General features: G+C 64.6%; 10 protein-coding genes and 5 non-coding genes across 15 annotated transcripts; 7 read left to right on the top strand and 8 right to left on the bottom strand.

Moving 5' to 3' along the window:
• Positions 1 to 236: 236 nt before the first annotated feature.
• On the bottom strand, positions 237 to 642 carry Q8F55_003560 (uncharacterized protein; the record flags this gene model as incomplete). The annotated part of the gene is made up of 2 exons (XM_069352096.1): positions 237 to 329; positions 382 to 642. The coding sequence occupies 2 exons, from the start codon at positions 640 to 642 to the stop codon at positions 237 to 239; spliced, it is 354 nt and encodes a 117-aa protein (XP_069209514.1).
• Positions 643 to 2,772: 2,130 nt separating this feature from the next.
• On the top strand, positions 2,773 to 2,859 carry Q8F55_003559. The gene has a single exon. It is a non-coding gene; the product is annotated as a tRNA-Val (tRNA).
• An 8-nt stretch (positions 2,860 to 2,867) lies between these two features.
• Q8F55_003558 lies at positions 2,868 to 2,962 on the top strand. The gene has a single exon. It is a non-coding gene; the product is annotated as a tRNA-Glu (tRNA).
• Positions 2,963 to 2,970: 8 nt separating this feature from the next.
• Positions 2,971 to 3,053, top strand: Q8F55_003557. The gene has a single exon. It is a non-coding gene; the product is annotated as a tRNA-Lys (tRNA).
• Positions 3,054 to 3,544: 491 nt separating this feature from the next.
• Positions 3,545 to 3,631, top strand: Q8F55_003556. Its single transcript has one exon. It is a non-coding gene; the product is annotated as a tRNA-Asn (tRNA).
• A 58-nt stretch (positions 3,632 to 3,689) lies between these two features.
• Q8F55_003555 lies at positions 3,690 to 3,772 on the top strand. The gene has a single exon. It is a non-coding gene; the product is annotated as a tRNA-Thr (tRNA).
• A 464-nt stretch (positions 3,773 to 4,236) lies between these two features.
• Positions 4,237 to 5,486, top strand: Q8F55_003554 (uncharacterized protein; the record flags this gene model as incomplete). The annotated part of the gene is made up of 4 exons (XM_069352095.1): positions 4,237 to 4,327; positions 4,429 to 4,807; positions 4,842 to 5,174; positions 5,219 to 5,486. 4 exons carry the CDS (start codon positions 4,237 to 4,239, stop codon positions 5,484 to 5,486), a joined length of 1,071 nt encoding a protein of 356 aa, XP_069209513.1.
• A 162-nt stretch (positions 5,487 to 5,648) lies between these two features.
• Positions 5,649 to 6,902, bottom strand: Q8F55_003553 (uncharacterized protein; the record flags this gene model as incomplete). The annotated part of the gene is made up of 1 exon (XM_069352094.1): positions 5,649 to 6,902. One exon carries the CDS (start codon positions 6,900 to 6,902, stop codon positions 5,649 to 5,651), a length of 1,254 nt encoding a protein of 417 aa, XP_069209512.1.
• Positions 6,903 to 7,268: 366 nt separating this feature from the next.
• Q8F55_003552 (uncharacterized protein) lies at positions 7,269 to 9,373 on the top strand (the record flags this gene model as incomplete). Its single annotated transcript, XM_069352093.1, has 2 exons — positions 7,269 to 7,757; positions 7,793 to 9,373. 2 exons carry the CDS (start codon positions 7,269 to 7,271, stop codon positions 9,371 to 9,373), a joined length of 2,070 nt encoding a protein of 689 aa, XP_069209511.1.
• A 246-nt stretch (positions 9,374 to 9,619) lies between these two features.
• On the bottom strand, positions 9,620 to 10,728 carry Q8F55_003551 (uncharacterized protein; the record flags this gene model as incomplete). The annotated part of the gene is made up of 3 exons (XM_069352092.1): positions 9,620 to 10,187; positions 10,226 to 10,625; positions 10,659 to 10,728. The coding sequence occupies 3 exons, from the start codon at positions 10,726 to 10,728 to the stop codon at positions 9,620 to 9,622; spliced, it is 1,038 nt and encodes a 345-aa protein (XP_069209510.1).
• A 219-nt stretch (positions 10,729 to 10,947) lies between these two features.
• On the bottom strand, positions 10,948 to 12,847 carry Q8F55_003550 (uncharacterized protein; the record flags this gene model as incomplete). The annotated part of the gene is made up of 4 exons (XM_069352091.1): positions 10,948 to 11,393; positions 11,436 to 11,699; positions 11,741 to 12,208; positions 12,244 to 12,847. 4 exons carry the CDS (start codon positions 12,845 to 12,847, stop codon positions 10,948 to 10,950), a joined length of 1,782 nt encoding a protein of 593 aa, XP_069209509.1.
• A 496-nt stretch (positions 12,848 to 13,343) lies between these two features.
• Positions 13,344 to 15,509, bottom strand: Q8F55_003549 (uncharacterized protein; the record flags this gene model as incomplete). The annotated part of the gene is made up of 4 exons (XM_069352090.1): positions 13,344 to 14,499; positions 14,540 to 14,625; positions 14,668 to 15,202; positions 15,241 to 15,509. The coding sequence occupies 4 exons, from the start codon at positions 15,507 to 15,509 to the stop codon at positions 13,344 to 13,346; spliced, it is 2,046 nt and encodes a 681-aa protein (XP_069209508.1).
• Positions 15,510 to 19,663: 4,154 nt separating this feature from the next.
• Q8F55_003548 (uncharacterized protein) lies at positions 19,664 to 20,728 on the bottom strand (the record flags this gene model as incomplete). The annotated part of the gene is made up of 3 exons (XM_069352089.1): positions 19,664 to 20,236; positions 20,279 to 20,571; positions 20,641 to 20,728. The coding sequence occupies 3 exons, from the start codon at positions 20,726 to 20,728 to the stop codon at positions 19,664 to 19,666; spliced, it is 954 nt and encodes a 317-aa protein (XP_069209507.1).
• An 872-nt stretch (positions 20,729 to 21,600) lies between these two features.
• Positions 21,601 to 22,696, bottom strand: Q8F55_003547 (uncharacterized protein; the record flags this gene model as incomplete). The annotated part of the gene is made up of 4 exons (XM_069352088.1): positions 21,601 to 21,743; positions 21,837 to 22,206; positions 22,347 to 22,380; positions 22,527 to 22,696. The coding sequence occupies 4 exons, from the start codon at positions 22,694 to 22,696 to the stop codon at positions 21,601 to 21,603; spliced, it is 717 nt and encodes a 238-aa protein (XP_069209506.1).
• Positions 22,697 to 24,331: 1,635 nt separating this feature from the next.
• Positions 24,332 to 25,319, bottom strand: Q8F55_003546 (uncharacterized protein; the record flags this gene model as incomplete). The annotated part of the gene is made up of 5 exons (XM_069352087.1): positions 24,332 to 24,594; positions 24,787 to 24,875; positions 24,941 to 24,965; positions 25,018 to 25,128; positions 25,211 to 25,319. The coding sequence occupies 5 exons, from the start codon at positions 25,317 to 25,319 to the stop codon at positions 24,332 to 24,334; spliced, it is 597 nt and encodes a 198-aa protein (XP_069209505.1).
• Between the last annotated feature and the right edge of the window lie 10 nt (positions 25,320 to 25,329).

The raw sequence follows: 25,329 nt of genomic DNA, 5'->3' as shown, positions 1-25,329 counted from the left end.
ACTGTCTTGTTGTGTGCTCGAGCTGCCTTGCTTTTGTGTGCACGGTAGGTATGAGTGTACTTGTTATTGTATGTGCATTACAGAGAGAACTACAAAGCCCAACTGATTCTGAGTCTAATGAAGACACGAGTGTCTACTTTTGATGGGCACGTGGGCGCTCCCCACGCACCGTGTTGTTGTTGTGGCCGCGCGAAGCTGCTAGGCGCGCGCGGCCTGGTACAGCGACGAGTCGTCGCTTAGTACCAACCACTGCCGTATGGGTCATGCGAGTACCCGCCATACGGCGAGGACTGGTAGGTCTCCCATGATGGGAGTGATGAACTGGCCGACTGTGGTCCAGTGTCAGCACTACTACACATGTTGACTGACACGCCCACTTACAGTGTCGACCGTGTCCAGCCACTGAATGATATCATCATGCATTTCCCGAAACGTGGCGTAACGGGTCCAGAACGCGATGTTTTGGAAGACCTGTTCAGAGACCAGAGAGGGGCGGGGGAGGTCTGAGATAACCGCCAGGACGCGACTACGCGCGTGGTCCATTTGCGCGGCGGAGGTCGGTGTGCCATCAAGGAGGTTGCCGTAGCCGTCCTCGTTAAGAAGCTCGGTGATCCAGGTGGTGTACGTGTGCGAGAGAGACATAGTGCGACGTGGTTCGGGTGTTGGGGGTTGGAGAGGGGGTAGGGAAGGAAGAGCGAGGCGTTGAGGAAGGCGGTGGCTCGTCCAACTCGAGGTTGGAAGTGGAGTGCAGTAGTGGAGTGTAGAACAGAACGTGGAAAGCGAGCAGACTCGCAAACTTATACCCCCAGTCAGTGATGGTTGAACGGCGCAAACAAGACGACAGGCAACTTGACAGGCATGCGACGTGCGTCGACGACAATCAAAGGGGCGAGAGTGTGCTGCATTGATCCTGCAGCGTGCGTGTTGTGTGTGCGTGCACAAGCCTGTCCGTGACGCGAGGCGAGGGCGGGCTGCTGCTGCTGCGCTGCGCTGCCCTCGTGTCCGCTGCGTGTCCCAGCCAGCACTCATGGAAGGCAAGGAAAAAGTGGGTGCTCGTGGCTTGCCGTGTGCCGCGGAAGCGGCCCACGGACGGCGTGCGTGCTGGTTGTGGACGTCTCGGCGCACCGTGCGCCGCCGCACCTCCTCGTGTCGTGCCGCCCGCCCGTGCCGTGGCCCAAGCCTCCCTGTAAAAGCAATAAGGCTCGACGTGTGCCGCGGGTGCTGCACGCCGCGAGGCATCCTGGGGTATGCTTGCTCCTTTACTGGGTCTGTGCCCTCGCCGCGGCGCAGGGAGGGCGCTCCTCGCACCACACCACGCAAGAGTGGGACGCGCCGCGAGGTGTCTCGGACGAGAGCTGTCCCAGCGAGCGCCGTCTTCGGTCCATCGGGCAGCGACGCAAAGGCATGCCAGGCGGACGTAACGCTGCTCGGCTCGCCCTCGATCGAGCACGACAGCACGACGGCACGCTCGCACTCGATGCTGCAAAAGCTACATGCCGCACTTGACCTAACTTCGCCGCGTGCAAGCCGAGCGCCACACGCACGCGCCACGACGCGCCACGCACCCGATCTTCCCGCTCGAGCCGCCCGCGGTCCTTTGGGCCTGGGCTCGCCCAGCTCTGCCCCACCGTGCACATTCTTGCGAGGTGTTGCTGCCCCTCCATCGGTGTCGCTGTCGCGTGGATAACGTGTGCCGGCTGGCGGGGGGACGCAGCCCCTCGCCCGAAGCTAGCTCGCACCGATCTGCGACCTGCGACACCCCAAACTCTCGGCGAGATCAGCCCTCGCACGCGTGCGCCGAGCACACTCCCGCGCCGAGTACACGCCCGCCCCAAACCCTCGACCCAGTCGCACATTGTTCCATTGCTTCTCGGCGCCGATCTTCAGGTCGCGACGACAGCCGCCGCGCCGTTGGTGTGCGGTTTCAGCCACTCTCGATCTCGACTGGGTTTGGTGCGGCGCGTGCCTCGCGCTCGGCACTGTCGGGTGAGCCTATTCGTGCGTGTGGTGAGTGCCTCGAGCAGCGTGCTGCTTGCCACGTCCTTCCCGCCACGGCGGCGCTTCTGGCTCGCGGCCTCGTGTTGTCTGCAGCCTTGGTCGCCGCCACCCATCCAAGGCTACTCACGTGCACATTGTCACCGACTTGCACTCGCCTACCCTCTGGTCCCAGTGGCAGCAGGCAACAGCTCGACTGTGGCTCGACTGTGGCCGGGCCTGGAGCGCGCAGAGTGGCAACTCATGGCGAGGTCATCGAGGGCCTGAGGCCCGAGGCACGTCAGCAAGAACGACTACCCCTCCAGTGAGCTCCCCTGCGGCTCAAAGGTGTCCTCCTTCTCGGTCCTGAGACCGGTGAGGTTCCCGACTACGATGACGCCCGTGTCGGCTCCTGCTGAACGAGGCGACCGAGACCAAGGTCCCCGGCGGAGGGCACGGCTTCCGCTAGCTCGGTCAAGGCCACACCTGAGGGAAAGGTCAGGCTTCGGGAATGACAGACCAAAGCTAATCTGATAAAGTGGCACGTTGGGGAAGGAACCGCGTCATGAACCGAACATTTGTGGCACTTCCGACACGCATCTGGGAAACGATGCTCACTGGCTTCAATCTTCCTGCACCACCTTCTGCAGCAAGGATTTCCAGCTCCCTCGACTGGAGTACATCCCAGCGAGCCCCGACTGCACCTGGAGCATGCGACCATACCTCAGGGCCGCGACACTCTCGCACCCAGGGTCCTGCCGCGCTCAGATCCGTCCGCCTCTCCCCTTCAACATCCAAGGCCACTTAGCTCAGCTGGTTAGAGCGCATGCTTAACACTCGATAGCGTTACGCATGAGGTCGGCGGTTCGATCCCGCCAGAGGTCAGGCAGTTCTCTTCGCTAGTATATCGGTTAGTATAACCGCCTCTCATTCGAGAGACATTGAGAAATCATCGCGGTAGAGCAGGGTTCGACTCCCTGGCGGAGAATGCCACACGCCTGGTTATATCAGTCGGTAGATAGTTTGACTCTTACTACTAAGACATCAAAATGTCATGGGTTCGAGCCCCATACTAGGCTTCATCTTTTGCCTGCGCGGTTGGAAGAAGACGGCGAGGAGAAGGGCGACGAGGGAGGATGGTGCGAGGTGGTCAAATTTTTAGTGGCGCAGAGTGGAGGTTGTGGCGCCGATCCGGGACCCAAAGGACGCGTCTCGGAGCCATCGTGTCCCACAGCCTTCCGCTTTCAGCATGCGAGTCAAGCGTATGGCATCTCGTTATCTGTCTGTTGTGCGATCCTACCAGCGGTGCACAATGTGGGTTGGAGATGAAGGAAGGTGTATTGTGGCTTTGTGGCGGTACAATGCCCGTTCCAGTGCCAACAACTCATTGCTGGCCTGTCCCGAAGTACGGGCCAGCGACCCAGATACCGCGCAGAGAGAGCCCCTGCTGTTGTGCATGCACGCCGGAATGCAGCCCGGAAAGTCCGCCCGAAGCGACCCCGGCCCCAGGGTCCGGGGGGCGACCCTGTCCCGCCTCGTAAGCGACCGACCCTCGTTCAAGACATCAATCTGCCCTATGGCTCAGTTGGCTAGCGCGTGGAGCTGTTATCATTCGACGACAACTCCGAGGTCCACGGTTCGAGCCCGTGTGGGGCAGGCAGAGAGCAGCGGCTCGACGGCGTCGCCTTCGGCGCGGCGTCGGCGTCCGTCCACTTGCCTTCTTAGTTCAGTGGCTAGAATTTTCCACTAGTATGGACATGCTATGGAAAGGTCACCCGTTCGATTCGGGTAGAAGGCAGCGAGAACGCTCGTTTTTGCGTGCATGAGGAGGCTGTGGTGTCGAGGAGCGGCAGGAGGTGACTGCCGCGGGACGAAGATGATGCCGGCTTCGGCCGGTTCGCTTACTACCTCCCACGTGCCTGCCCCTCACTCTTTCATCTCGAGCCCCGTGTGTCGTTGACACGGCTGCACCCGTCCTGTGACCTTGTCCTCATCCAAGCATGTCGTCTCCGCTGCCCTTGTCGTCGCGCCGTTGTCCTCACCCGCTCGTACTCAGCCGCGCCGTCTATCGGCTCGTGCCACTTGCATCGGCTGTGTCCGATTAAATGACACACGCCGGACGGAAACAAAATGTTTGTGCTGTGTGTGCGATGGTGTGATGGCAACAAGAACAGTCAGGTCCTTGGCAGCCCATCGGCCCGATGATTGATCATAAACGTTTCCAAGTCTGACTTTTTCCCCCATTGCACAGTCCCGCCCACCATGGCATCGCCAGCAGCATCACCAGCACCAGTGGCGCCAGGAGGCCGCAAGGCGTGGGCCGCGCTCGTGACGAGGCCGACCTACCTCCCAGGTGAGTGGAGCGGAGTGGAGGCGCGTCCCCCAAACCGGCGACTGCGGCCCGGCCAGCCAGGAATGCGCAGCGCACGGAACACAAGCTAACAAGCCCCCCAGGCCTCCTCGCGCTGCACCGCACCCTCGTGAGCGTGTCGTCGTACCCGCTCGTCGTGCTGGCGACCGACGCGCTCCCCGAGTCGGCGCGCGCCATCGTCCGCAAGCGCGGGCTCGAGGTCATTGACATCGAGCACCTGGCCCCGGCAGAGGGCACGCACTCGGGCTTTGGGGACAAGCACCACCGCTTCCACGACACGTGGACCAAGCTCCAGGTGTTTGGGCTGGACCAGTTCGAGCGCCTGATCCTCATCGACGCCGACACCATCTTCCTGCGCGGCATGGACGAGCTGTTCGACATCGAGCTCGGCAAGGACTGGATCGCGGCCGCGCCCGTGTGCGCGTGCAACCCCTTCAAGTTTGCCCACTACCCCGAGGACTGGTGAGTGGCGGCCAGCGGCCGAGGCTGACGGCAGGGTTCCGGCCAACTGCGCGCTCTCGCACCAGCCCCGCCCGACGACGATCGACAACGTCCCCCAGCCGGCGCTGGACGGTCCCCGGACGAGCCACCTGCTCAACTCGGGCGTCGTGGTGCTCCACCCCTCGCGCGAGCTGATGGACACGCTCCTCAACCACCTCGACACGTCGCCGACAATCGCCGAGGCCCAGTTCCCCGACCAGGACGTGCTCGCCGAGGTGTTCAAGGGCAAGTGGCGAGTGCTGCCGTGGTGGACCAACTCGCTCAAGACGGAGCGTGCGGTGCACCAGAACATCTGGGACGACGGCGAGGTCCGCCTCCTGCACTTCATGTGAGCTGGCATCCTGTGGCGACGAGCATCAGCTGACAGCGCAGCCTCGAGAAGCCGTGGGTCAAGCGCCCCGCTGGGCTGCCAGTACGCTCCGTGCTCCCAACACCGCCGCGCTCGCCCGCCGAGGGCGTCCGCCGCCCACTCCCCGCCGCGCTCCTCGAGGCGGTGCACTCGGCCCCGCCGCAGCCCAGCAAGACAGACTACGACATCCTCCACTCGTGGTGGTGGGCCGTGTACGACGACCTGCTTGCCGAGCTCCAGACCGAGGCCGGCTCCGGGTGGGAGGAGATTGACCGCTACGTCGCGCACTAGGGTTGAGCGAGGTTGTGGAGGTTGTGGAGGTTGTGGAGGTTGTGGAGGTTGTGGAGGTTGTGGACTGCATAGACGCCGCTGGGGGCTTGTACGGGCACATGGATTCATAGAGGTTTGGGTCTGGCTGACACCGGTGGCTAAACCACTCACTACCTAACACTACTAGCGGTTGTCTACAATCTTGCGTACCTTGCGCGCCATGCTGCCCTTCTCGAGCTGGTCGTACCCCACGGCAAGGACGGCAACGGGGATATCGTGTCCGAGGATATGATCGCAGATCTCGGCCTTTACGGCGTCGGCGCGCTCCTGCACGGGGCCGCCCTCGCCGTCGAACACGGCGCGGAACTCGACGCTCTCACCCGCGCCCAGCACCACCTGCCACTGGAGCACGGCGTAGCGCGCCATGACCTTCTCGACGGTCGCGACGTCGATGTACTCCGTCGCGACCTGGAAGTAGAGGTCCTTGTCGCGCCCATGCAGCTCGACGCTGACCCAGTCGGGGTTTTCGTCCGCACGGATGACGCCGTAGTCACCGGTCCGGTACCGCACAATCGGGTTGCGGTAGCGCACGAGCGACGTGAGCACGACCTCGCCGACAGCGTGCGCCGCGGGCCTCGGGTCCACACTCGACGCGAGCACCTCGCCGTCCCGCACGATCTCGACGACGAACATACTACGGTCGACGACGAAGGTGCGCGCCTCCCCTCCCGGCTCGGCGCACGGGGGAGCGACAGCCACCGGGCCGCACTCAGCGCTGCCGTACACGCTTCCGATGGCGCGCACGCCCAGCGCGCGGCGCACGAACGCCTCCTGCTTCTGCGAGAGGGGCTCGGACGTGAACAGGGCCGTGTGGAACGTGTGCGCCGAGGCGGGGTGCGTGTCGGCCCACGTGGCGAGCGCGACGAGCCTGCTCCCCGCCGCGAAGACGGTGTCGGCGCCAAACTGGCGCGCGTACCCCAGCGCCTCGGCCGGCGTCGCGTGGATCCCCGCGGCGAGCTCGGTACCGCCCGCCAGGTCGATCATGGACGACGTGAGGTCGCCGCTGCGGTACATGGGCGCGCCGCCGTGCAGGTTGAGCACGACCGAGCTTTCGCCGAGGGTGCGCGTCGCGCGCAGCAGGGCGGCGTACAGGTATCGCTGCTTGCGGTTGTCGCTCGTGTCGGTCGGGACGAAGAGGGGCCGCGGGCCGGTGCGCGTGCCGCCCGTGGGGGAGAGGTACGTCGACGTGAGGTGCGGCGGCGCGAGCAGCGGCGGGACGGTTGCGATGAGGTGGGCCTTTGTGAGCAGCGGAAACGCCGCCAGCGGGGGAGGGGCAGCCTCGCCGTCGAGCAGCGGCGCGTACACCGGGTGCGAGGCCGCCGCGGCGAGGATGTCGTCGAGGGTGCGGAGCGGAGGGGGCGGCGGCCACGTCGACATGGGTGACTGATGGGGGGATACCAAAGTCGTCGCGCTCGCCATCGTGTCAGTGGCTTTTATCAGCGCACAGATCCGTCGCCACCAAGGCACCACCGCCACCTCCCGGGCAGGCACGGGGTGCTTGCCTGCTTGCCTCATAACCGGCCGACTCAGCACGGACCCGGGAGCAGCGAGTCATGCAAGCGAGAGAGTGGAGTGCACGGCTCCGCAGCACACATGGAGAGCGAGCGGGGAGCGATCCAGACGTGGCCTGGAACGTGGAGCTGGCGAGACGTGGCAAGCAGGCTTGCAGGGATCGACCCGATCGTGGCGATAAAAGGCCGAGTGCCAGCGGGCCCGAGTGGCAAACCACCCAAAAAGTCGACCATGCCACCAGACTACACGCACCTCGTCCCCCCCGACGCCGACTCAGCCTTCGCAGCGCACGCCGCCCAGCTGGCAGCGTACCGCGCGCAAGCGCACCCCGACATCGAGTGGGAGGCGTCAGCCATGTCCCCGTACGCGCTGTACGTGCCCCCCGGCCGCGTGGCCGAGCTCTTCGACCTCTGGGCCGCGCTCCACCCGGCGCTGGTGCACCTCGTGCGCGGGTGGTTCTCCTCGCCCGAGCGGGCCGCCGCCATCCCCCTCCCGCCCAAGATTGCGCGCGTCCTTGCCGCGCTCGACGCCACGCGGGAGTTCACGCTCGGATCCATCCGGCCCGACTACCTCATCCCCGAGGCCGACGCCCCGCTGCGCGTGTGCGAGATCAACGCGCGCTTCCCGTTCAATGGGTTCATGCACGCGCTGATGCACGACGACGCGGTGGGCGCGGCGGGGCTCGTGCCGCCGGGGTACGGCAGCACTATCCTCCCGGGGGTGAGTATGGCTGTCCCAGACGGCGCTGACCGCAGCGCGACGTGCTGGCCGCGTTCGACGCGCTCACCGACCCCGCGCGCCCGATCGCCGTCGTCGCTGACGCGGAGTGCGGCCCGAACAGGGTGTACGGGCTCGCGCTGTACCTCTCCACGCACCCCACCGCGCGGGTCGTGCGCCCCGCCGAGCTGCGCGTCGCCGACGGGCGCCTCACGGACGCGAAAGGGGCGCTGCTCGACCAGGTCTGGCTGCAGCTGCACCAGCGCGAGCTTGAGGCGCTGGACGAGGACGTGCTGCTCGCCCTCGGGCAAGTGTGCCACAACAACCTGCGCACCATCTACCTCGTGCACGATAAGCGGCTGCTCGGAGTCATCCGGCGCGAGCTGCCCTCCCTCCTCGGCGCGGGCGTCATCGACGTGCGCCAGGCCGACGCGCTGCGCAACGGCCTGGCGGAGACTTACGCGCCCGGAGACGCAGCGTACGCCGCAGCCGCGGACCCCGCCACCCGCGCAGAGTGGACGCTCAAGCTCGCCCAGAGCGGCAAGGGCGCGGGCATGGTGTTCGGCAAGGACGCGCCCGAGGACGAGTGGGCGCGCCTGATCAAGGCCGGGGGCCACATCCTGCAGCGCTACTACCCCTCTCGGCGGGTCGACCTCGTCGTGCACGACCGCGCGCGGGCCGGCGCCACGCCCCGACGCGTGAGCTGGCCCGTCGTAGGCACGTTCATGGTCGTGGGCCGCACCCTGCTCGGCACGTCGACGTTCCGCACGAACGACAGCGACGTGATCGCCATCAGCACGAACGGGACGGCCGTCGTCGGCGCGACGGACGCCGGCGTGCCCTGCAGCCTGACGCTCCCACTCCGGCCTACCCCTCGGCTCGTCGCCCCGGCGACGGCGCATATCCGCGTCCCCGCCACCGCCGTCACCGCGCCAGACGACGCCGAGCTGTCCGCCGTCCGCGCCGCGCTCGCCTCCCACGGCCTCGCGATCCTCCACCTCCCCGCCGAGGACCCGACCTCGGCCCACCTCCTCGCGCTCGCGAGCGCCCTCGGCTCCCCGCTGCCGCACAGCTCGGCGCACGGCGCGCTGTGGGACGTGACGCCGTCGGCGGCGAGCGGGGCGCGCTCGCACGGCACGCAAGTCTTCCCCTGGCACACGGACTGCAGCTTCGAGGCCGCGCCGCCCCGCTTCTTCGGGCTGCACGTCGTGCGGGCGGACCGCTTCCGCGGCGGCCAGCTCCGCCTGCTCGCTGTGCCGGATCTGCTCGCGGCGTTGTCGGCAAGCGCACGCGCAGCGCTCCAGCGCGACGAGTTCGAGTTCGCCGTGCCCGCCGAGTTTGACAAGGGCACGCGCGCGACGCGCGGCCGCGTGCTCACGCCCGACGGGCGCCTCCGCTGGCGGCGCGACATGATGCGCGGGCTCACGCCAGAGGCGGAGGCGGCGCTGGCCGAGGTCGACGCCGCGCTCGCGGCGGAGGACGGCCGCGCGTTCGGCGACATGCGCGCCGGCGTCGTGCTCCTCGTCGATAATGCGCGCTGGCTGCACGCGCGCAGCACGGTGCGGGACATGACGCGGCTGCTGCGCCGTGTGCGGTGGGAGCCCGAGGTGTTTGAGTAGGCTGGGCGGTGGGGCGGGCGTTGGGCTGGGGCAGCAGTGGGCCTTGTGGCAGTGTGCGGTGCGCCACCCCGGAGCCGGTTCGTAGACCTTTGTAGATGATGACATGCAAGCGTAGATGCACGCAGCGTCATCAGGCCCAACCTCGACGCCAGGCCGACCGCGCGAGCTGTGAGTCGGGCCAAGTCCACACGCCGTAGTCAGTCACACCACCGCAGCCCCCGTATCAGTAAATGCTGCATGCCACGCCTACTCCTCCGCCTCGGGGTCGTACCGCACCGCCTCAACCGAGCGCAGGCTGAGCTCGTAGTATCCCGTCTGCGGGCCGGCGAGCTCCTCGACTTCGCCCCCGTCCTCGTCCTCGGCCGTCACTTCCCTCGCAGCGGCGCGGGACCCGACGCGGTGGTAGCCCCCAACCGCGGCCGCGACGGGGCGGAGGGGCGCGGCCGCCGCCGGCCTATCGCTCGCCATGAGCGCCTCGAGCTCGGGGTCGGCGGCCTCGTTCTGGCCGGGCACGCCCCACCCGCCGGCCGCGACGCGGCGGCCCTTCTCTGCCTCCTGGGCGGCCTGCACGCTCGCGGCGGTGTCGCTCCGCCCGCCGCCGAGCAGCGCAAAGCCGAGCGTGCGCACGCGCTGGCGCATCATCGCGATCTGCGTCTGCGCCGTCTGGCCCGAGTTGGTGAGCACGAAGCCTGAGAGCGGGAGGTAGAGCGTGTGGAACTGCAGCCCGGTGGCGTGCAGCGGGTCGAGGGGCGCGCGCGAGGCCGTCGACAGCGCGGAGGGCGGCAGGTCGAGCCGGTGCTGGAAGAGGTCGGACCTGGCGTCAGGGGGAGCTGCGGCGCAAACGCGACTCACTTGACAGGCCCGTCCGTCTGCACATTCACGACCCACTTGTCCCGCCAGCCGTCCCAGCCGCGGTAGGCGACCTCGACTTTGAGATGCGTGAAGAGCTCGAGGTCCCACGTATCTTCGCCGAAGAGGGTCGGCCTGGAGCGGTTACGGAACGCGGCGTAGCCTGTGCGGATGCGGCCCGCGAACTGGGGAGGGACGGCGGTCGACAGCGTGCCGTGGAACGCGGCGTGTGTGGCGCTGCCCGCGTCGGGGACGGGGGTCAGCGCGGCGGTCGAGAGCCCGCCAATGTCGTTGTCGGAGCCGAGGGCGAACGACTCGACTGGCGTCGCCGGCGCCGACGAGCTCGACGCGAACGAGAAGAGGGCGAGCGGCGGCGGGTTGGGCGCCGCGTCCATCGACAGGACTAGGGTTAGTTGAGGACGGCTGCAGAACCCACCCTTGCCCGTGTTGCGCTTGAGCACGTCCAGCGTGCGGCCAAAGTACGATTTGAGCGGGTGTGCTGCCATTTTGTGTGTGAGAGAGGTGCAGAGAGATGAGAGGCGACGATGATTTCATCTTGGCGGGTCGTCACTCATTCTCGAGATCCGAGTCACGTGATGCGTCGGCCGAACCGGTGGCGGCGGCGGCGTCGGCGATGACGACGGCGACGGCAGCCACGGCAGACACACATCGAGCACCTCATTCCATGCATTCATTATACTAGTGACCACCCACGACTTCTACTATTACTTGGCCCTGCGCGGCGACGCCGTGTCGGGCACGACTTGAATGCCCGCCGCCTGCTCCAGCACACCCTTGACAATGTTGAAATCTTCCTCGGACTCTGTCCTAAAGTTGCTCACGGCGATGCGGATGGCGCCGCGGTCCCTGTAGCGCGTGCCCGACACGTACAGCTTGCGCGAGCCGTTGATCATATCGATGAGCTTTACGATGCCGTTGTCGTTGTCGGGCGAGAAGAAGGGCGACGACTCGCTGCCGCGGAACAGGACAATGTTGAGCGGGATGATGGGCACCCGCCGGTCGTTGGCGTCGTACCCTGTCCAGCCGGCGTACGCCTCGTTCCCCTGGTTGCCCGTGTACCCCGGCGAGCGGTTGAGGAGCTCGTACGAGGGGTGGACGTTGATGTACTCTGCGAGCTGGCGCGCAAAGTGGACGTTCATGCGGAACCAGTCTGGGGCGTCAGCTCTGCCAGGCGAGTAAGACGAGCACTCACGTCGGTACCACTTCCAGCCGTACGTCATGAGCGACGCGAACAGCGGCAACGCGCGGAACCGCCGCGAGTTCTCGATGTTGACGTAGAGCGGCGACGGAATGTCCTCGTGCGTGCGGGGGTATGGATCCTTCTGCGCCCTGTCCGGGCCGGAAGAGAGGTAGGCCGGGCGCAGGTCGTCTGGCGGGCCGAGAAACGCCTTGAGGTACGACGAGCTGCGCGTGAAGAACAGGCCGCAGTCGTACGGGATGTTGAGCCACTTGTGGCCTGGGACAGCGTCAGCAAATCGCTCCCTCGCCGGCGCCCACCATCCAATGTCAACGAGTCGGCGAGCTCGATCCCGTCGGTGAGGTGGCGCATCTCGGGCACGGCGTTGGCGAACCCGCCAAACGCGCCGTCGACGTGCAGCCAGGCGCCGTACTTCTTGCACAGCTCGGCGACCTTGCGCAGCTCGCGGCCAAACCCGCCAGTGTTGACCTCGCCGAGGCCGTAGCTCACGATCGACATGGTCGGGTCGCCCTCCTCGCGGTTGAGCAGGCGCTCGAGGTCGTCGAGGTCGAACGCGAGTGGGTTGGACGCGCTCGCCTTGACGGGCGGGAACGAGCGCGAGCCGATACCCACCAGCGCGGCGGCCTTGCGGATCGAGAAGTGGGGCTCGATGGCGAGGATGACGATCGGCGGGTCCTGGTGCGCGCGCGGGGGCGGGCCGCGCTCGGCAAAGCTGTAGTTGTCTGGTGTGGCCCTCGAAGCCGTGTACAGGAACTCGCGTGCGCAAGCTGCGCGTCAGCTCGTGCCACGACGCAGCACTCACCCAGCCCGAGCACGTTGGACGCCGTCGCGCCCGTCGTGATCGTGCGCCCGCCGTACGTGTGCCGCGGGATCTGGAGCAGGTCGAGCACCCACTCGAGCGCGCGGTCCTCGAGCGCCGTCGACGCCGACGTGTCGGGCAGCGTGACCTGCACGTTCTCGTCGTAGCTCGTCACGAGCATGTCGGCGAGCTGCGCCGCGGGCGTCACGCCGCCCGTCACAAAGCCAAAGTACCGCGGGCCGTTCTGCGCGCCCAGGCAGCCGGGGAGGAACCGGTCCATGAGGTAGCTGAGCGTGTGGCCGAGCTCGCCCTCGCCGGGCAGGTCGTAGGGAATGTTGGCGACGACCTTGCGCACGACCTCGGGGCTCGGCGTCACGTCGAGCTTGTCGAGCCGCGCGTTCCGCTTTTCAATGTGCTTGGCTACGACCCACAGGTTGTCCTCAAAGCCGGGCTTGAACTGGCCGTACCGGTCCTTGGAGTCGTCTTGCGTGTCCTTGTTTCCGGGGGACACGGGTTCGGCATAACGGATGCGCCGTGACCGGTCATCGTTGCCCCTGTCGTCACTCCGGAGCTTGTCGGCAGCCGTCTTGTCTATGGAGGATGCCATGGTGAGCGTGGGCGCGGATGTGTGCGATGAGTGTGCAGTGCCAAGATCTGGAGGCGCGTGATTGCGCTCATTTATACTGCTTGCTTTCGTGTCCCGTGTCGTGCACGTCGAGGAGCGAGCCGATGCCGCAAGCCGGGGGTTGTCCCGTTGTCAAGCCCAGCGTCATGTGTCGCGTATCGATCGAAATGTCGTAGCCGACCGGAGCGAGGCCGCAGCGGCCTCCGCCCGCTCCGCTCCACGCGAGCGGCCGACATTCAAACTAGACTTCATAAAGCCCATGCACCCCAGATGGCACATGGGAGACAAACACAACAAGCGACTGTAAAACCCACTATCAAGGCGGTACAAGGGTGAGGGACAGAGTGGGAGGGAGGGGAGTAGTGGGGGGACAGGGTGACAAGAGAGCTCCTGGGCCACCGAGGCACCACGGCGGGGAATCCGGTCCTACCTGGGGTATGCTGGTATCAGGCAGACTCCGGCTCGGCTTCGTCGGCTTCTAGAGCTTTGCCTTGCTCTCCTTGGTCTCGACACGACCCTCCCTCCACGCCTGCACGACGCCGCGGCCAATCTTGCTCGCGACAGCCATGGTCGACACCATCGGGTTGACGCCAGAGGCGCTGGGGAGCACCGAGGCGTCGGCACACCAAACGCCGCGGACGCCATACACCGCCCCAGTCGGGTCGCACGCGCCGTTGCTCGTGCTCGAGCCCATGCGGTTCGAGCCCATCTGGTGCGCGCTGCCGTAGCCTCCGGGCGTGGACGCTGCGACCTTGCGGATCCAGGCCTCCCAGTCGTCTCCCTCACGCCATTGGGGAACACCGCGGCCAGCGACAATCACCTCCTTGGCGCCGACGGCACGCATGCACTCGGCCGCGGCAATCGTGCCCGTGATGATGCTCTTGTTGTCCACGTTGGCGACCGTGTAGTCGACAATCGGCTCGCCCGCCTTGTCGATGGAAACCTTGCCGGGCTTGGCGTCGCGGGCAATCGCGATACAGCCCACCATCTTGGAGTGCTTGAGCATGCGCGCTTTGGCCTCGGCGCCGTTGGCCCACTGCAGGAGACACATGCACAGCACGGGCTGCATGCAGCCAGTCTCGATGCGCACGCCGTGGCCCGACCCGTCCAGGTCGGCGTACTCGCCGACGACCGAGGTCAGGATCTGTCCCTCGACTGGGTGCGTCGCGTGGTCAAAGATGGCGTGCACATAGTTGGTCGGGTGCAGGTAGAGGCCTTGGCCGATGCGCGAGTTGGGTACCTTGGAGCGGAGGAGCAGCGCAGGCGAAAAGATGCTGCCCGCGCAGACGAGCACGCGGGGCGTCTTGACATACTTCTCCGTGCCGTCGCTGAAGCGGAGGACAACGCCGCGGGCAGATCGACCCTTCTTGTTGTCAAAGTCAATGCGGCGCACGTCGGCACCGGTGATGAACTTGGCACCGGCCTTGGAAGCGTCCACGAGCCAAGAGTGGACGCCGCCCTTCTTGCCTCCCGAGCGGCACAGGTTGGCGCAGTTGTGACCGCACGCGTGATCGCCGCCACCGTTGTTCTGCGGAACGTCGGCACGGGCAAAGCCCATACGGCGCGCGCCTTCGAGCAGCATCTGGTTCTGCGTGTTGTGCGTGGGGGCTGACACGCCCATCTGCTGAAACACGCTGAGACACATTAGCCGCGGATTGGGGCGGAAGGACTCACTTGTCAAGGTCGTCCTGGAATTCGGGCGACTGGAAGTACTTGATGCCCGAGGTCTTGACCCAGTTCTCGCGCACCTTGGCCGGGGTCTGTCGATGTCAGCCGAGCTCATCCCCGTTGTCCCTGCCCACCTGAAGACTGGCAGCCCAGTTGACGGCACTGCCGCCGCCAAACACCTTGCCTTGGATGAGGGCCACGTCGCCAGCGTCGTTGGTCGCGAGACCGGCCTTGTCGTAGGCAAACTCGAGCGCCGTCGTCTCCGAGTACACCTCGCCGTGATCAAAGTGCTGGCCGCGCTCGACAATGAGCACCTTCATGCCGGCCTCGGCCATCTGCTTGGCGACAACGCCGCCGCCGCTGCCCGAGCCGACGACCACGGCGTCCCACGCTACCCCGTCGAGTTCGCTGGGCTTGACGAACTGGAACTGGAAGTGCCCCTGGGCCGGCGCGGGCGGCTCCTTGGGGTTGTACTGCATCGCCGCGTGGCCGAGCGCCGAGTTGCGCATGTACAGCCCCGCGCCGAGCTTGGTGAACGTGTCATAGATCTGGCGGAAGGCCGGGATGCGCGACGTCTTCCAGCTCAGCATGAGCTTCTCGCGGTCGGCGACCGAGCGCTCGTGGAACGGCGTGAGGCCGCCCGAGAGGACGAGCATGCCGACCTTGCTCCTATCCACGTCAGCCGACTGCGCACGACGCCAACATACCTCAGGAGCCACGCTACCTGTTTAAGCTCGGCGAGCTTCTCCGGCGACAGGACCGAGGGAAGGAGATTGTTGACCTCGTCGACATACTTTGCGTTCTGGGACGGCCTCTCGGCGGCAAAGGCGGCGAGTGTCTCCGGGTCGAGCTCCTTGTCGATGCCGGGCACGCGGGCGATGAGGTCGCTGACTGAGACGGAGGGGACGACCGTGTCGCACAGGGCGAGGATAGTGTCGGCTTCCTCGGGGGTGAGCTTGTGATCGGGACCCGGCATTGTGACTGTGGGTGCGAGATGGGAGAGTGAAAGGAGTGACGAGGGAGTTGCACTGGCTATAAATCGAGTCTACAGTGTCTTGTGCGTGCCCTCCCCAATGCGTGAGTGCGTGCCGTGGGTGCGTGTCGTTGATTGATGTCTCGAGACGATGGTGGTTGTTAGTGGTTGTTAGACTTGTCTGTCGGGTATTGACCAAGGCCGTTAATCCGGGGGCCCCCGTTGCGTGCATGGGTGGCGTCCTGGGTGGCGTCGCGCGGCGCGGGCTTGGGCCAGCCAGCCCAGCCAGGTGGGTGGCATGGCCGAGCATCAACGAAAGACCAAGTCACGAGCCATTTCGACGCGACCGGGGAGCACTAAAGCGCGCACTGCGACCCGCCGCCGAGCAACTGGACGGCTATGTAAGCATCGTCGCGTCACAACCTTGACCCAGATCTCGTTTTGAAACCATCTCACGGGGTATCTCGGCATGAGGCCCCACCCGCCCTGGCCTGGACTGCCATCCGATCCGAGCACAGCTGCGCAACCCAAGCGATGGATAAGATCAAAGATCAATGATAAAGGATGTGTATCTATCGAGAGAGTGGGAGACAAGGAATGGATAGCAACAAGGCATGTTTGTATAGCGTGGTCCTGACGTCGACGCACAACTCGTGCCGTGTCACAGCAAGGCGTGCCTGGTCGCCATATGCCGGCACGCGGAGTCGGCCAGCCAGCCAGCGACCGCGCCGGCATGCGGCCCTTCGCCAATCCGGTGCGCCGAGGACGTGGAGAACAGCCGAGGCGAGGTCCATGTTGCATGGGACTGGTTGGCGGACGGGGGGTCGGCCGTCTCATCGTGCGCCGGGACGAGGCGACGAAAGGCGAGAGGATTATTGTGAGAGCATGGTGGTGGAATGGGACGTCACTCCAACAACACGCCGCCCATGCCGCCGACTACGGCCGCTCCGTCCCAATATAGCTCGTGTGCCCGACGCTATTGTACGAGGCGCACCGACGTGTGGAGCCGAGGCTTCAGCTGGCCGTTGGCTGTGAGCAAGCCCAAGGCGCGTGCTCGCAGGGGACCAGTGAGGGGGAGCGGGGGAGGCATGCCGCAGCTCCGAAAGGCTTGTTTGTTTCGGAAGTCTTGCGGTCAGTTGGCCATTCTGGATAAACTCTGGCCTCTGCCCGTCGCAACCTGGTCTACATACGTGCTCGGAGACTCGTTCCCAGTGCCAACCAAATACGCACTGGCGCAGGATGGAGGGGTACATATGGCTCCACATGTTTGGGCAATGCGCAGCACTACGTGGAGCTGTGGCACGCCATCCGCCGCAGCGGCCCGACAACTCGACCTCTTGCACCTGGGAGGGGCGTTGGGAGAGAGCGACCACCAGCCCCTCTTTCGTCCCCTCGCTTGCCATGGGTATGTCTTCTCCGTCGCTAGGAATTTAGTCCTTCAGCAAGGCAGCCTTATGTGGAGCAGCGACCACCTCTCCGGGGGCGAGGACGGCGCGGCGACTTCGAGGGATGTAGGGAGGCAGGGAGGCTGAGGCAGCCAGCCATCAGTAACCTGTCCGTCCCCTCTCCCGTGGCACGAGCACGTCCGCTCCCTCGCTAGGACTCTAAACATTCAGTACGGCGACACTGTGTGGAGCAGCCGCTGGCGTTCGCAGCAGCCTGTGCAGCCCGGCCACTTTGAGGGAGGCAAGGAAACAGAGACAGCTACCAGTCGCCCCCGCCGTCCCCTCACCCGCCAGTCTGAGCACGTCTTCTCCATCGCCAGGGATACAATATTCAGTAAGGCAGCAATAGGTGGAGCAGTGGCTGCTTTCCGCAGCGGGTCCAGCTCGGCTGGATAGAGCTGAAAGGAGGCAGGGAAGCTGAAGCAGCGACCAGTTCCCCCGCAGCCCCCGCCCTTCCCATTGACCGCAGACCAGCCCGAGGGCGTCCTCTTAAATGACTGAGAGCTGCGACAGGGCACCGCCATCTCCGGGAGCCAAGTCGCGCGATCAACGAAACGGCTCGAGGACACGGGTGGCGACGCGACTTTTAGCCTGTGGAATACGAGACGGTGTGTCGCACACCAGCACACCAGCGGTCTGCTGTCGTGCGGTTCTCCTTGAGCCGCATAGTCAATCCGGTAGGGAGAATAACTATGCTTTCACTTATCTGAATCAGGAGGCACTACGTGGAGTATTGACCAACATCCGCAGCAGCGATCACGGCTCAGAGGCGTTGAGCTGGAGGGAGGAAGGCCCAGGAAGCTAGGTCAGTGGCCAGCAACCCCCGTCTGTCCCCTCTCTCGCCAGCACAAGTGCGTCCTCCCAGAAGCCAAAAGCAGCGAATGGGCGACCGCAAGTGGCATTCCGGAGCGCTATGCGGAGCAACGGGAATACCGGCCCGCCACTTAGAGCTAGCTGGAGGAATCCAGTGAGGTTGAGCATCGACCAGCTCCCCCGTGACCCCTGACGCTCCCCTCGGATTGCTCACAAGTGGTCCTCTTAAAGGCTGAAAACGGAGAGTACCCAGCACCATCCCCGGGAGCCATGTCAGCGCGATCAACGAAACGGCTGTCGGACACGGTTGACGACGCGACCCGGAGCCTTTGGCCGGAGACGGTGGTCCCTCGATCCACTGACCTGCCGTACTCATCGATCACCGCCGCATCGCGCTCCTCACGCGGTCGTCGCAGCGACTAGGCGGAGTATCGTCCAGCACCGGGAGGGGGAACGGCTATCCGCCAGTGGCACGCCCGTTCCAGCCCATCCACGACGGCAGAGACAGGCAGACCGTCGCTGATCTCGCTCGCCAGCGTGATTGCGTCCTCTCGGCCGAGGAGGTGAGGGGCCGACAGCAATTCCGGATCTTCAGGTCGGTCGCTCAATGAGCGCGAAAAATGGGTCGACAAGGGCCGTGGGGAACGCGACGGCGGCCTCGAGGAAGGCGGGAGGCGAAGGCAGCGACCGAGACCGCGTGTCCCCCCTCACATGCTAGCCCGAGCACGTCCTCTTGCATGGTTGAGAGCGTCGGAGAGCCAACAGCGACCGCTCGTGCAATGTACGCAGGAAAAACGATACGCGGCTCAAGGACGGTTGTTGGCGACGCGCCGACGCGACGGCGGCTTTGGCCGAGACGGCTCCGCGTCCGAGAGTGAGCCGAACTTCACCGGGATATTTACCGTCATCGCCGCTCCTCCTGGCGAGACTCGCCGTCGTCCAAAGAAGGTAGGTCGTCGTCCAAAGAAGGTAGGAAGGATAACGGAGAGGCGGAGGGGGAGCCCGGTGAGGACATACTGCCTGGACGCAGCTTGGGCTGCGGCGGCCCGATCGCAGACGGCAGTCGGGGAGTTGGCTGGACCGAAGCGGAGAGTCGAGGCGCGGCCCAGCAAGCGCCCTCGCATGCCTCATAAGGTAGCGGCGATCGCGAGTCGCACGCTCGCAGCACTCCGATTCTACGCAATCTCCCGCTGTCACAAGCACCTCGATCACAAAGGGCCTCCGCTCACTCCACTCACGTCCTCGGGCGGGTGGGCAAGCGTGGCGCGGTTGGCGCGCGGTGGGCGCGGCGATCGCCGCCAGTCCGGGGGGGGTTTGGTGCACCGAACGCGCCATACAGGCGATACGAGGGTGTGGGCGAAGTGGACAAGAAGAGGGGAGGAAGGAGAAGAAAGAAGAAGCGCGGAGCTCACTGCGTTATTGCCCGCTCACCGGCTGTTCCGAGCGCCGACCATCCCACCCGCCCCTCCGCTGGTCGCCGCACGTCCCCGCCATCGTGTGGCATGTCGGCGACCTCGTCGACGCCGCGGCGCCTCGTCGGCTTCTTTGCTTATTTTGTCGCGGTGATCATGCAGATCTGGCTGTTATCGCAGGCCGCGGGCAAGCGCTGGGCCCGACCTCGACCTCGCGGCGTCCTGGCTGCCCGTCTCTCGCGGACGCCGTCCCGCCCAGCTCGTGTTCACCCGACCCCGGCGCTCACGACAAGACGAACAGCTGGTACATGGCTCTACAGTAGTACATTAATAATTTATGCAATGAAGCGTGGCCTGCGTGATCCCTCGTCTGCGAAACTCGTCTATCAATCATAACCTCGACTGCCACCCGACACCCTCGGCGCGCGGCTGTTCTTGTCCCACAGGCAGCAGTAGTTTCCTGGGGGGCTCGGGTGAGTCGCGGCGGCTAGAACCCCCTGGCCATCACACACCAGATATCGTCGTCCTGAGGCGGGAATATCACGTTGGCACTCTGGTGCGGGTGCATTCCCGGGTCGTGGGGCTGGGGGTGGAGCTGCTGCTGCTGCTGTTGCTGCTGTTGTTGTTGTTGGTGTTGCTGGGCCTGCGCCATGATCGGGTGCGGAGCGTGGCTGCGCTGCCAGTTGTCGGGCAGGTTGTCGGCGTGCAGGATCGTGTCGCTCGACACGGCCTGCTGGAGCGTGTTCGGGGGCGACAGGGACGTCGCGCTCGCCGTGTGCCCTGTAAAGTAGAGCTGGCTCTGGATCATCTCGTGCGTCGACGGCATCTCCCACGTCGGGAGAATCGCCGCCGTCTGGATCTCGAACGTCTGCGGCCCGGGGCCCGGCGCACCCATCTGCTGCCAGTCGGCGTTGACTGATCCCAAGAGTTGCTTGAGGAGCCGGTGTGTGGACGCCGGCATGTCGTCTGCCGAAATGGACGCGTTACTGCACGCCACAGACACTTCGGAAAGTGCGTGGATCACTCGGTTCCGATCCGTTGGGTCTACGGAGTGAAGGTTCTGAAGCGTTAGTCGCGGGGCGTCAGAATGCGTTCAACTCACCTTGACTAGCCACACGGAAGAAATGGCCAAGCCGATCCAGGTGAAGTGGAAGCAGTACGTCAGGTAGCCGTTGGCCACAAACTCCTTCATGAACAGGTCGACGAGCGAGAGCGCCGCTTCCATCGTTCCGGCGAATGTCTGGCTCAACACGCCAGGCTCCTTGACGTCGAGGCGCTGGCCGCTGGACCTGTAACGTGCTGTAAAGAGGAGACGGTACTCGGCAATGTGGAACCGGAGCACGGCATCGCACATCTTGATCGTCGCCACCTGGTGTTTCTGGAAGCCCCACTCGTCTGGACGCCGCTGTCAGTGATCCAAATTGTCGAACGAGGCGGCGTAAAATGGCAGAAAAAATTACTCACGGCTCTTGTCCAGCCACTTTGTCCTCCAGCGCTGGAACTCCATTTCAAGCCACTGCAGGCTCCGTGCGTTGGCATGGCTGCCGTTCATGCTTGCAAGCATGTCGGAAAACAGCTTTGTAAGGCGAGCATAAGGGACCCATGGGCCAAAGAGTGCGTCACCAGGAGTGGGAAGGTGGGGGTGGTCGAGGATCCATGCGGTCGCGTCGTCTATTTCGTCGTCACAAATTGCTTTCGGGAGCGAGTGGTGCATTGCCAGACTGCATCCACCGTCAGCGCGAATGTAAAGAGCGCAGAAGCTCTCTTCTACCCACTGATAGTCTGCCACAATCAAGTCTGGGACCGAGTTAGCATCACGTCACCGAGAAGGAACAATGTTCCCAGGCCCCACCCGTACTTACTGAGCCACACTCTTTCCTTTGCAAGCAACTCCCTCGCCTGCCGCTCATCGCGAGGCAGAGGACGCGGTGCCCGCTGATTGAGACGAAGCTCCTGTGCGAGCCTCACGGCGTAGCCCACTCTCCGCCACGTTGTGGTATCATCTGCCTGGACCCACTGTTAGCTATTGTTGGAAAAGAAAATAGGTCTGTCACCATCCGCCCCACCTTTTTCCAATGGGACAGGATAATAATACTCTGTACCACCTCGATATTGCACATGCCAAACTCCATCACCTTGCCCAGGAGCCGGTTTGCGATCTGGAGGCATGAAGAATAAACCTTTGGGCGCAGAATTTTGGCTGCCGCACACAGGACGGCAGTGTAGAGTAGGCGGTTCTTGTTGTATATCCACTCATGAGTGTGAATTACCGGGTCCAAAACTGCCACGGTGGTGTTGAGATGGGTGAAGTAGCTGTACATTTCCCGCGCCGTCAGCAACGGTCTTGCTCCGATCCGGAGAGCGGATGTCCAACGGGGAGGCCTGCCACACGTGGGTCCGACGTGTCACCTGCTCCACTGCCACTTACAAGTCGAAGAGCTCCAACGCCTCCTGTTCGGTGAGGTAGCCGAAGAGGACAGGGTCTGGGCAATCCTGCTGCGTAACCACGATTCCGCGGCTGAGAATTGATTCGTCGAGAGGCAACGAGTGCGGGCCGGGTAGATAGGCTGAAACTTCTGTCAGGTCATGCAAACAAGTCCCGCCACACCTTAGTAAGGCCTGGACGGTTTGATTGGGGGACAAATAGAAGTATTACTCACGGGATTGCGAGTCGTCACCTTCTATAGGTACGACGTGCGAGAAGGAAATGTCCGTCCGACGTGCACTGTCGGGGTTGTCGCGGATAAAGGATTGTGCATGGCTGAGGGGCTGGCCAACCACGCTCGTGTTGGACGGATGCGAATGGCTTGTTCTTGCGGGAGAGCGAGAGTGCGAGCGAGAGTGCTTCGAGTCTCCAGACCGCCCGCCGTCGCTACCATCCAAGGGGTGGTGGCCGTCGACGGCCACTGGCTCTGCACCCTCTGGCACCTTCTTTCTCCTTCCGCGCCGATGTTTCTTGTACTCGCATTCAAGATTCTGGTCCAAGCAGCGCTTGCAAGTCGTGTACGCATCGGGAGTGATGCACTTGCGCTGCGCGACGGTATTAGCCAGAGAATCTAATAGAAAATGGCGATCTGATTCAGGTCTGAGACAAGCCTTTGATGCACAATTGAGCTCGAGCCCATGGAAATCATGCCGACGGTATTTCCAAACACGAGCACGCTACTCACCTTTGCAGCGCGGCATGCCAGGCAGCTGACCTTGCTGCTCAACGTGTCAGCATGCATCTACATCGCCGGTGGTGGCGAGGACGACGATGGCAGTGGGGGTGGATACGACAGCATGCGCTAGCGACGATCGCCGCGGCCGACGATCCGAACCCCCGAATGAGTCACGGTTTGATGACTCACGCGCCAGGTTTAGACAGGCCGTTGGTGGGCGACGGGCCGGCAGTCCTCTGTAAGCCGCCGATGCCGCTGGGGCCGCCGTGGCCCAAGATGCCTGCGACGGGGAGGTAGCCCGCGAGGTCGGGTGGGAGGTGGACGGGTGGCGATGTCCGGTGGTGTCTTGCTGAAGCCATTATCGCTGACGAGCCATGGACGGAGAGGTGGGCAATGTTATCGAGGGTGATGATGATGGATCGCGACCCAGATTCCGCCGGCTGGTCTCAAGCCTCCAAGGGGAGCGGGGACTCGGACAGGCACACACGGACAACCACCGGAAGAGGGTCTGCGGGGACGGGGTGGCGGAGACGGAGCGGGCGGGCGAGCGGTAACAGAGCCGACGTGGGGGGGAGCAAGTTGGCGACGTTCGGACAGAAAGTTGGCGACGTCGTAAGTTTTCTTTGGCGAGCACCCGGCTCGGAGCTGGGTCTGATGCGTGGAGGGCTAGCAATCACGAGAATAGCCCAAGCTGCGTAGTTAGGCCTCGAGTTAGCTGCTCTGGTGATAACGAGGTGATGTGTATGAGCATATTCAGCGTGTCTGGTCAACGACCCCAGCCTGCAAGCTACATTCCGAGTGGGAGACGACGAGGCGAAAGAGTGACAGACTGACGTCAGGAAATCGCCGCAATGCGGCGTTCACAATTCCCCGCCACCTATTGATGCCTTGGTAGCTGGGCTGTCGGTCGCCCCACTGGCGATTCTGCCTGTTTGTCTCTTTGGCGGGACGGCGCAAGAGCGACAAGGATAAACATAGGGTAACGCAATGCATCGGGCCCGCCAGCAGCCCGTCACTTGGCAGCAACCACCGACCGACGACGATAATCTCACTCACAAGCCTGCGGCACTTGCGAAACTAACTCTGTATTTTTTTTTCCCGCGGCCGTCGTCCTGGCGTTTTTTTGCGGGTGCGTGCGTGCCCACCTATTGGTAGCAACGGCGCCACGACGCCCATGTAGTCTCCATCTGGCTTTGGCTCTGGCTCGCTGGCTCGTAGTCCGGGCGTTGGTCTGCCGCGCGCGCGTCCATGGCAATCGGTCGGTCGGTGCACCTTGCCGCACCGACAGCTGACGGCAATCCGCGGCCAACCCGACGGCGCTCCTCCCGGCACTTTTACTTGTCCCACTCGTCCGTCGGCTGCCACATGAGACGCATGCTTGCCCGTCCGTCGCTCCCTGCGACGCTGACATCACGCTTGCGTCCGAGAGCGTGCTAGCTGTCACGACTGGTGTGCGCGGCTGTCGCCTCGCCTCGTTGTGCCCTGCCTCGGCCCACCTGGCCTGGATGGCATGGAGCATGCCGATCGACCGGGGTATGCATGTGACCCGTGTTGGGTTGGACCCGTGCCGACCACCCGAGTTTCGGCAAGAGTCTGAGGCAAAACAACAACGGGAACCGAAGCGTGCAGTCACCGCCCAGCTTCTGGCTGCTCGTTGCTCGGCGAGGGGCTCAGATATTGCCGAGGTAGGGGGCAGAGTGCCGATGCCCGAGTAGGCGATGCTGGCTGGGCACGACACGTTGTGGCAGGTGGGCCAGCACACGGATGTGCTGGGCAATGATGCTGGGCATGCTGGGCGGGCTTGGGCGCTTGGGCTTGTGCATGGAACGTGGGAAGAGTGACGACGAAGGGCTCATCCTACTAGTAACCTCGTGCATCCATATGGTTTATAAGGGTCGTCGGGTCAACAAGGTGACGTGTATGTCGATCGTAAAGCATCCTGTAAAGCATCCGGCGAGCGCTGCCGGCATCGGTCGTCCACCAGTCCGCCAACGTTACATGGCGAGCATGGCGAGTGTGCACCCAGCCACCACGGTCGTGGCAGAGACGACAACAGTGCTCGCACCACTCGTACCAGCCTTGCCCGAGGCGCTGGCACCCGCAGGCGCAGAGCCAGAGCCAGAAGATGCGGCAGTAGAGCCGGAAGCGCCGGCCCCGGCACCACTTGCGCTAGGTGCCGTGCCGTTGGACGGTGGGCTCGGTAGCGACGCCTTGGTGTGGTACGGCTTGATCTCGAATGGGTCCGAGGTGGCTACGGCTGGTTTGGGCGTTAGCTCTGCGCGACGGCGGTGGGCCGGGCCATCGGCGCTCCGTCGCGTATCGGTTCGGCAAGCGCAGCGCCAAGTGCTGCGCCTCAGCCTCGGCCAGCAGCTACGGCCTCGGTCTGCCTTCCACGCCTGGCCTAGCCTGTCCGCTACGGAGCCAGCTCCGGCCGATCCAGCTCACTCACCCGCGCCAGTCGCGTGGTCGGCGATGATGACCTCGTACCGCTGCGCGGCGGGGTACTTGAGGCGCTGCTCGTTTGGCGGCGGCGTCCAGCTGCGTCGCGTCAGCCAGCGAGCGCGTCGGTAGGCCTGGGAATAATGTCTGGGCCTAGCACTCACGCGGCGTAGCCTGCGCTTGCGGGGGCTGTGAATGTTAGCACGGGCGAGGGTGGGCAGAGTGGCCGGGCGACACTCACCCGAGCCTAGGAGAAACTGCTGCGCACTGCCAAACGGGTTGTAGACCTTGAAGTCGAGCGTGGCCTCGCCACCCCCGGTCCACGTCACGACAAACGTGCCCTCCTCGACCCCTGTGGTGTGAGCTGCTGGCCCGGGCACAGACGCCGGCGTCGGACGTCGGGCGTCGTCGACGTCCGCTCGCGGAAAACCCACAGTAGTCGTTGGCTTTGGGGAATGTGATGGTTACGGGTCCGGCTGTGGGGGCCGGCGCCGCGAGCGCCGCGGTGGCGAGCGCGAGGGCTGCAGCGGCGAGGACACGCATGATTATAGGA

The sequence above is a fragment of the Vanrija albida genome (genome assembly GCF_041260175.1).
Source record: "Vanrija albida strain AlHP1 chromosome Unknown contig_3, whole genome shotgun sequence".
Taxonomy (NCBI): domain Eukaryota; kingdom Fungi; phylum Basidiomycota; class Tremellomycetes; order Trichosporonales; family Trichosporonaceae; genus Vanrija; species Vanrija albida.
The sequence above is the reverse complement of the archived record's forward strand: the minus strand, read 5'-3'. Positions and strand labels throughout refer to the sequence as shown.